Genomic DNA, 10293 nt, shown 5'->3' with positions numbered 1-10293 from the left:
CTCAATCGCTATATAAGACCAAGGCGTCCCTGCCCTCCAACTCGCAACCTTCATGCGTCCACTTTATATCATGTTTTCGTCAAGTATTTTGCATCGTAGTGATAGTCTTTTGGGGGGATTCTATCACGGTTGTTTTGCCCTTTGTCACGAGTTCAACGAGAGATAAAACTGAGACGACTTGGAGCATTTATTTATAGAAACAATCCCATTTATTGGGTATATGAAGATTGGATGGAATGGGTATTTTCCAAAAGAAAAGTCAAAGCCAACCACCTTCATGTCGCTTTAGTACTTTTAGTCGTCGCTAGGTGATATACGAATCTGGATATAATTTTTATTATTTCTGGTGTTCGTTGTACTACCACTGCTGCTATGATTAAAGATGAATAGATTAAGAGTTTCACGGAAACAACATGCCCTCGTGCCAGGCGCTGCTAGAGATCAAGGGGCCGTTCGAAAACTCTCCGCTCCTAACTCCGCCGCGGGACGAAGCGGCATCTAGTGTAATTTGGGCGAGCACCTAAATGGGCGCTCCGTCCGCTCCGCTCCCTGGTGAAGGAGCGGAGCATTACCGAACACGGCCCAAGTATGGGTCAACTCTGTTCCAATGGACAGACAGAAGACACATATAGACCAAAATGGACTGACCCCAAGTTCTATGAAGGATTTGCTCTTTCTTGTTTTGATATGATCATGTAACCAGAATCAGTCTGACGACACAGATACAATATGATCTGCACAATTATTAATTTTATCCCAACAAACACACCACGTTAACTTTATAACAGCACCCAAAATAACAGAATTGCACTTCTAACAATCTTGAGAATAATAAATCAAAGGTGCTGAGCATAGAAAATTGTCACATTCATCGAGCTCTTGGTACAAAGAATTCAAGGACTACCTATTAGCATAACTGAAAGTGTTACCTTGGGCACTCGCGGTGGCATTCTGTTGCTATGGGACGAGAGTGTCGTGGATGTGAAGGATGTGTGCATTGGCACCTTCTTTCTCTCCTGCAAAGTCACGATTATTTCCTCAGCCACAACTTTCAAGCTCACCACCGTTTACGGCCCGATGAGAAGAAATCTCAAGGATGCTTTCTTCCAAGAGTTGATCGATGAAAAGCCCCCACCAGGCTCAAAGTGGTTAGTCACCGGTGATTTTAATCAAATCTATCGTGCGCAAGACAAGAATAAAACAAATGTCGATCGGAGCCATATCATCCGCTTCAGAAATACGCTTAATCTCTGCGAACTCAAAGAGATTCATTTGCAAAACAGAAAATTTACCTGGAGTAATGAGCAGAGCAACCGAACTCCCAACAAGCTCGACTCTTTCTTCTGCAATGAAGATTGGGATCAAGACTTTGGCACACACATCCTTCACGCCCTCTCATCATCCTTATCGGACCACTGCCCTCTCCTCCTTGCAAATGGCAAAGGCCCGCACAGGTCAAAACCATTCCGCTTCGAAAACTTTTGGATCAAAATGCCCGGCTTTAAAGAGGTAGTCCAGGGAGCTTGGAACACCAATTCTGGTCACGCTGACCCATACCTCAACCTCTTTCACAACCTAAAAGAGGCTTGCAAAAAATTAAAACAATGGAGCAGGACAATGTTCGCGCACTCGAAGGTGCAGATTCATATGGCCCTGGAAGTTATTCTTCGCTTGGATGTGGCTCAAGATCTTCGTCCCCTAAGTGCCAGCGAGCGAGATCTTTGAAAGAGACTTAAGCAGAAGGTGGTAAGCCTTGCTGTTCTTGAGTGTGCATGGAAAAGACAAAGCTCAAGAATCACGAACTTGAAAGACGGTGACACCAACACTCGGTTCTTCCACCTGCGTGTAAACCATAGACGAAGGAAGAACTTCATTCACCGTCTCAGGCACAACAATGGGTGGGTTACTTCTCACGACCACAAGAAATCCATTATACAGAGCCACTTTTCTGAGGTCACAAGACGTAGTCAGCCGTGCACCACCGACATCAACTGGGACACTGTCCCGATGCCGGCTTGTGATCTAACTGATTTAGGGGCTGCCTTCTCGGAGGAAGAGGTGAAAAAGGCGATTTTTGATCTCCCCAGCGACAAAGCACCGAGACCCGATGGCTACTTTGGGGCCTTCTTCAAGGCGTGTTGGGAGATCATAAAGGATGATATTTTGCTTGTTGTCAACCACTTCTCCAATCTGCGCTCCACGAACTTAAACTGGCTCAACTCGGCGAACATCGCTCTCATCCCAAAGAAAGATGGGGCGGAATGCATTTCAGATTTCCGCCCCATTAGCCTCATCCACGCCATCGCGAAGATCATTGCCAAGATGATGGCTAACCGGCTGGCTCCTCACATGCATGAACTTGTCTCCAACGCCCAGAGTGCCTTCATAAAAAAGAGAAGCATCCATGACAATTTTATGTATGTCAGAAACTTGGCGAGAAAGTTTCATCGCAACCGCTCCCCGACGCTCTTGTTCAAACTGGACATCAAAAAGGCGTTTGACTCTGTACGTTGGGACTTCCTCATGGACCTGCTGAAACACCTTGGCTTCCCGAACAGATTTCGCGACTGGGTTTCAGCTTTGCTCTCTACCGCCACTTCGAGGGTGTTGATCAATGGAGTTTTGGGTGATCCGTTGAAGCATGGATGTGGCCTTTGCCAGGGGGACCCGTTGTCCCCTCTTCTCTTTGTCCTGGCTATCGATCCTCTCCACCACCTCCTCTACAAGGCCACGGTCCAAGGGCACCTACACCCTCTCTATGGTAGATCTTCACCCGTCCGGGCCTCGCTCTACGTCGATGATGCCGCCATCTTTGTGAAGCCCATTAAGGAAAACGTCCAATTCCTTGCTGCTACCCTGGCCTCTTTTGGAGCGGTGTCTAGCCTTGTCACTAATTGTGCCAAAAGTTTGGTTGCTCCCATCCAATGCGACAACATCAACCTTGACGATGTTCTTCATGCTTTTCCAGGAGTGCACACCTCATTCCTGATGTGCTACCTTGAACTTCCCTTAGCCGTCAAGCGCCTCAAGCGAATCCACTTCCAGTATCTCGAGGATAAAATTGCAGGCAAGCTCCCTCCCTGGCAGGGAAGACATGTAGCCTCTGCTGGCCGTGTGGTCCTTGTAGAAGTTGTCCTTATCGCCATTGCTATCTATCAGCTCACGCCTCTCGACATACCGGTGGAGGTCCTCAAGAAAATCGATAGTATTCGCCGTGCATATCTTTGGGCGGGCCCGGATAAGGTATCCGGAGGAAAATGTAAGGTTAAATGGGAGCTCGTTTGCAAGCCCAAGGACAAGGGAGGACTCGGAGTGCTTAATTTGGATAAGTTTGCTAAGGCTTTGCGGCTCCGATGGCTATGGTTCGAATGGACTGACAAGACCAAGCCATGGATTGGCATGGGGACGCCGTGCACGGAGGATGATCTCCACTTCTTTGCGGCTGCCACTATGGTCACTATTGGAAATGGACGAACTGCAAAATTTTGGAACTCGTCATGGCTCAACGGCTTACGCCCCCGTGACATCACGCCGGACCTCTTTGCCCTCTCTCACAAGAACTCCCCGGTCCAGCAAGCCATGACCAACGATCTTTGGATCACTTATATTGGTGGCACCAACGATCTGTCCCTCGCACATATCGAGCAGTTTGCTGACCTTTGGGAAAGAGTATCATCAGTGGCCCTAGTGGAAGAGGTGGAAGATTCGATTATTTGGAAGTTCACTAAGGATGGGATATATTATGCTTCCTCGGCATACAAGGCTCAATTTGAAGGGCTAACATCCTCTGATCTTGTGCAGTCCATGTGGAGGGCGTGGGCTCCCCCGAGGTGCAATTTTTTTCCTTGGCAAGTTCTTCAAAATAGGTTCTGGACATCAAACCACTTGATCCGCCGTGGCTGGCCCAACTGCGGATTGTGCCCTCTCTGTAAGCATGCACAGGAGTCTATTGCTCACCTACTCTTCTAATGCCGCTTCACATTGTGCATTTGGAACGACATCCTACTGTGGCTTGGAATGCACCACATCTCTACTACTTCATGGTCAACGAGCGCTTCGGTCCAAGGATGGTGGAACGATAACCTTCAGATTCGTCTCGGCTCCCCCAAAGTCCTTGCCTCATTGATGATGCTCATCTCATGGGAGATTTGGTCTGCGAGAAATGCTAGAGTCTTCCACAACGTGGCGGTCCCTTCGGTGGTCATCATTAATAAGATCAAGCATGAGGTGTCGCTCTGGGTTTTGGTGGGTGCCAAGCACTTAGGTATTGTAATGCCGCGAGAGTGGTTTTTCTTTAGTTTGCCGCTTGCGGCTCCTGTCTAAAACCTTCTTCCTTAATCAATGAAATGGCAAGTCTTTTGCCTCGTTTAAAAAAAGTTTTGCCTCAGTGGTTACTAGTACTACCATTATGTCATTATTACTGTAGACACTGTATTTCACCCAACATTTTCCTACCTGAGATCCTAATTTCAGCTTTATTAATGATATGTAATTATGTATTATGTACTTCTCCTATCCTCATGTTGTGACTAATATGGAATGCCATGTTTGTATATCTTCAGGTGGAGCTACTGCCATTATGTCATTATTACTGTAGACCCTGTATTTCACCCAACATTTTCCTACCTGAGATCCTAATTTCAGCTTTATTTATGATATGTAATTATGTACTATTATGTACTTCTCCTATCCTCATGCTGTGACTAATATGGAATGCCATGTCTGTCTATCTTTAGGTGGAGCTACTGCTTCAGCAACCATCATTCACGGCACATCGAGTTAAATTCACCCGCGGTCACTGTATTTGATCACAAAGTTCACTTTGGTCACTGGATTACGGAATACCCAGATTACGGTGCTTATCATTACATTTGTTAACAGCGCATGTCACCGCGTATGTTGTGTCGCCGTATTTGTCCCACGTGGCGTACTGTTTGACTGTTTGACCAGCCACGCAAGCGAGGCGGGGGTTCTTTTGCACTGGCGAGTTGATTTGGGGGGCTTTTTGCAAATTTCGCGTCCTGGCTGCCTCTGTTTTGCATAAAGCTCCTCCCCTGCTCTGTTTCTTTGTTAGTTGCGGTCGAGGCAGTGAGACGCTTGGTTTTCCTCTCGTCGGGAGGCGGTGATCGGCGGCGGAGGTGACCGACGACTGCTCGTGTCGTCGGGAGCGAGGCTTCAGGAGGTCGTGCCGTCGTCTGGTCGCAGGAGATCGAAAGGCAGCGTCGCGCGTTTGCTCTGGCGATGGCCCCTGTTCGTCGCCCGGAGCACGGACCGCCGCCACATTACGGTAAGAACCCGCGAGCCTCTCCCGCACCAGCTTTTATTCACGTGTTTCCATTCATATCTGATCATCCACAGCCGTTCCATGGATTTGAAGGTCAAAATTTTATGGGGAAAGGGGTTAGCGCTAGGGTTTTGATAGGGTTTTGGCAGGTGGATTTTTTGGGGATTTAGGTTGGGTTTTCGCTCGGTGTGGGTGGCATTGACTACAATCTGGACTGATTTAGGAGGAGTGTGTAGATACTATGCGATATGTTGACGAGAGCTAGGGTTTGTAGTGAATTGAGTAGGTTGGTACTAATTTGGGAGGAGTTTGTAATGAAAGCAGGCTCTTTTTGTTGGAGTTGCTTCCAATGCAGGCAATGATTTATGCAATCTTTTATAACATTGTCTTTTTCTATTATGAATTGATTGGTGCATATGTCAAGTTGTTTAAATTCTGATATAATTTGTTGAAGTAGTTCAAATTGAGGCACATTTAGGTACATTCAGATAAGTTTGACATTATGGAGAGATGCATGTTTAAATTCAGAAACTTATGGTCACAATCAGTTACATTTTGATCGAAAATGTTATTCTAAACAACTCCACTTATTGATTGCAGGTGATGATGATCCTATGTTTTCTGTTTAAATATGGCATGGAGGTTTTTTCATGGGCCAAGGCAGAAGCAAAAAGTACTATGGAGGGAAGAGCATCTGGTTTGATAACATAGACAAGAACACATGGTCACCCCCAGATGTGGATGATCTCATAAAGCAGATAGGGTATGAGAAGGAAGGAAGGATGACAGTGTACTACTGCATGCCAGGTCTTGAAGTCAACACAAATGGGCTTAGAGTGGTCAATGGAGAGGATGCCACAGATAACATGAGAGCTTTTGTGACATTTGGGCATCATTTCATGGATATTTTTTTGGAACATGATTCTATCAGGATCTTGATGATGTAGTTAGGTTCCCAATTCAAGATCTCCCAAAAGTCATCAGCCCAATGAAGCCATTGAATGTGGTCAAACCTGAATCTGGGGAAGGTTTCAGGACAACAACTGAAGTACTAAAGGAGAAAGGCAAGTCAGTTATCAATATGGATGCAGATGATGTTCATGACAATGATGCAAGTGGAGGATCAACAGATTCAGAAGAAGAGGGTAGTGACATTGATTATGTGCCTGAAATTGCAGATAGTGACTATGCCATATCAGAGGGAGATGCTGACTTGTATGTGAACAATTGCTTTGATGCTGTAGAGGAGAATAGGAATGAGGAACAATTGGATGTGTCAGAAGATGATGAGTTAAGAAGGACAGATTCTGATGATGAAGGAATAATTGAGATGAACTTCAAGACATTTAGGGATGAAGATTTAATAAGCCCTAAGTTTCATGTGGGGCAAATTTTTCATAATTTGCAGCTGCTTAGGAAGGCTATCAAAGAATACTCATGCAGGAACAGGGTCAACCTGAAGATGCCAACTAATGACAAGATGAGGGTTTGTGCAAAATGTGAGGAGGGGTGCCCTTGGTATCTATGGGCATCCAATGAAAATAGGACAAAGGCATTCATGGTTAAGAAGCTTGTGGACAAACACACATGCAGCAAGAAATGGCAAGTGAAAAGCTTCACAGCTCCATACATGGCAAAGAAGTATTTGGACTCATTTAGGGCAGATGAAAACATGAGCATGAAGAACTTCTCTAGGGTGGTGCAGGAACAATGGAATATGAAGCCTACAAGGAGTAAGCTTAGGAGAGCAAAAAGGTTGGCTCTTAATATTATCCATGGAGATGAGGAGAAACAGTACAACAAGCTTTGGGACTATGCAAATGAATGGAGAAGGTCAAATCCAGGGAGCACATTTTATTTAGCAGCAGATACATATGGTACTTTCCTACACTGCTATTTCTCTTTGGAGCCATGCAAGAGAGGGTTTATGCAGGCTTGTAGGCCAGTAATCTGCTTAGATGGATGCCATTTGAAGACCAGATATGGAGGTGTTCTTCTCACCGCAGTTGGCCTAGATCCAAATGATTGCATCTATCCAATTGCTTGTGCTATTGTTGACATTGAGAACACTGACACCTGGAGGTGGTTCTTATCCTCTCTGAAACAAGACCTAGTCATTACTGAAACCGATCTGTGGACTATTATGTCTGACGAGCAGAAGGTACTTTCATAACTTTGTCTTTCATTTCCATGCTTCAAAGTTTCTGCTTCCACAATTGTTTTGTCATGATGCTGACATTGTCTTTCACATTTCTTTTAGGGTTTGATCAAAGCTCTCAGAGATTACTTTCCACATGCAGAGCACAGGTTCTGTGTCAGGCACTTGTGGCAAAACTACCAAGAACAGTTTAGGGGTGAAGTGCTCAAGAACCAGCTGTGGAAATGTGCTAGGAGCATAACTCCTTCTGATTTTGAACAGAACATGGAAGAGCTTAAAGTGATAAACTTCGAAGCATGAAAATGGCTGTCAGGGATGGACCCCAACACTTGGGTTAGGGCATATCAACAAGAGTTCCCCAAGTGTGATATTCTTCTCAATAATGCTTGTGAAGTGTTTAACAAGTAAGTTGCATCATTGTTTGTGTTTTTCATCACATGAAGCATTCAACAGGTAGTTCTCCATCACAATATTCTTCTGACATGAACCAACTGTTGGCTGTAGGTACATTCTTGAGGCCAGAGAGCTCCCCATATTGTCATTGATCATGACAATAAAAAAGCAGTTGATGACAAGGTTCTACAACAAGAGAGAGGAAGCAGAAACATGGGATGGCACTGTTCGCCCCAAAATTAAGAAAAGACTTGAGAAGAATGATGATTTGTCAGCTACATGTCATGCATCAAATGCAGGGGATGGAATATTCCAGGTAATCTAGCCTGACTTAGTATTTTGCATATTCATTTGCATATTCATCCTGTTTTCTTGCATTGAATAAATGCCCTACGTCATCTGTGTAGGTTGATAACAAAGGGAGATCTTACATAGTGGACATAAAAGCTTTAAGTTGTACTTGCAAAAGGTGGGACCTCAATGGCATACCATGCCATCATTCTGTTGTTTGCTGCAAAGATAAGAGAATTGAGCCCGAGGACCTAGTTGAAAAATGCTACATCATTGCCTCATTTCTGAAAGCCTACCAGCCTATCATCATGCCAAATAGAGATGAGAGAGAGAGTGGGAAAAGATGCATGGTCCAGTGATCAAACCCCCACCCAAGAAGAATGACAAAAAGGGAAAGGCATCAAAAGAATAGAAGGAAACAACCACATGAAGCCAAGGACAAGAGAGGAGGCAAAAAGCTCACAAGGCATGGTGTGGTCATCACTTGCTCTCATTGCCAAGAGGAGGGTCACAATAGAGCAGGTTGCAACAAGAGGAAAGCTGGTTTGCCACCTGTGAGGCATGTGCCACAACCACAACCTATTCCTCCTATTCCTGTTGACTCATCAGATGATGAACAATAAAATGTGCATCAAGTTGAAGTTAATTCAGGCAGTGAAGAGAGTGAAGAGGAACCAGTAATAACTCAGGTTTATCTTCCTTAATCATTGTCAAGCTTTACATATTCACATTGACAACAATTTATGACTTGTGAAGTGTTCTAATGATGTTATTTTCATCTTTTCAGGAAGTGTTTGGTGACACAATGGTACAACAGATGAGAAGGAAGCAACAATCATCTAGGAGACCTGGACTTTCTCAGCAACCCATGCCTGAATCAAGCTTCATCAGCTCAGCAAGAGCTCAGAGCAGTAGCATGCCACATGTTACTACAACTGCTAGCAGGGATGGTAGTCAAGCCATGAAGCTCAGGCAGATGAAGATGGAGAAAGACAGAGAAATGGCAGAGAAGAGAGATGCTGCACTGGAGGCACTAAATGCTGCAGCAGAGAAGAGAGCTGCTGAGGCACAAGAGAAGAGAGACCTGGCTGCAAAGAAGAAAGCAATAGAAAGAGAAGCAAAGAAGCATGAAACACAAGAGAAAAGAGCTGCTAATGTTGCAAAGAAGAAGGAAATAGCTGAAGCAAAGAGAGCAATTGTCCTACAACAAAGAGAGAAGAAAACAGCAGAGCTAGCAGCTGCTAGAGAGGAGGCAAGGAAGAGAAAAGCTTCTGAGCTTGCTGCCAAAAGAAAGGAAGATCAGCACAACAGGTCCAGGCTTAAGAGGGCCTCTACAAGTGCACATGACATGGGAGGTGGCTCTACAAGCAAGAAAACCAGGAAGGTCAGCATGTTTGATGAACTGAGAGAGCCTAGGAAGTAGAAAATTTAGTCTGTATCAAGTTCTTCTGGTGAACTAATCCAGCATTTTGGTGTTTCTTGTCATCTTAAACTTAAATTTGGTCTGTGTCAAGTTCTTCTAGTGAACTTAACCTTACTGTTAAGCTTGTTAGACATGTGCTTTTGGTGGATCTTTACTATCTTATTTAACCTAGTGCTATGTTGTGCTTGGTATATATGTTGCTTGTCATATATATATATATATATATATATATATTTCTTGAACCTGGTGATCATCTTTGTTACATATCTTGTGATGATCAGCTTTGACATGCTTATCATTTTGCCAACATTTTCTGATTTGTCACTTACCACTTATCATTATCTCAGATCACAATATAGTAATGCAAACAACCCAACTATGATCATATATATTGGCCAACAGAAATACATAATATGCAACATAGATTGATCAACAACATACTTTCATTACATTACCAAAAGGGGACACTTGGATCACTTCTTCATCACCACCATCACTACACTACATAGTTCCATTACATTACTAGCTTACTAGCATCTTCATACTACCAACAATTCAACAGGTCACACACAGCACACACACAAGCACACCTACTGTCACAGCTATCTTCAACATCATCACACACATAGTTCACTCCTCCTTTCCTCAGCAGCATCACACACAACACTTGCATCACTTCATCAGCAGCATCACACACAGCACACACTGTAACATCCCGGGTGTAATTTATCTTATATGTATCCC

General features: G+C 44.4%; 1 protein-coding gene across 1 annotated transcript; it reads left to right on the top strand.

Moving 5' to 3' along the window:
* The first annotated feature begins 5090 nt into the window (after nt 1-5090).
* LOC147990922 (uncharacterized) lies at nt 5091-9716 on the top strand. Its single transcript, XM_087533764.1, has 6 exons — nt 5091-5287; nt 5885-7445; nt 7545-7846; nt 7947-8151; nt 8243-8815; nt 8914-9716. Exons 2-3 carry the CDS (start codon nt 6273-6275, stop codon nt 7740-7742), a joined length of 1371 nt encoding a protein of 456 aa, XP_087389890.1. The 5' UTR covers nt 5091-5287; nt 5885-6272; the 3' UTR covers nt 7743-7846; nt 7947-8151; nt 8243-8815; nt 8914-9716.
* The last annotated feature ends 577 nt before the right edge of the window (nt 9717-10293 follow it).

This window comes from Triticum urartu, chromosome 1A (genome assembly GCF_056163025.1).
Source record: "Triticum urartu cultivar PI428250 chromosome 1A, HENAU_Tu73, whole genome shotgun sequence".
NCBI classification, from domain to species: domain Eukaryota; kingdom Viridiplantae; phylum Streptophyta; class Magnoliopsida; order Poales; family Poaceae; genus Triticum; species Triticum urartu.
The sequence above is the reverse complement of the archived record's forward strand: the minus strand, read 5'-3'. Positions and strand labels throughout refer to the sequence as shown.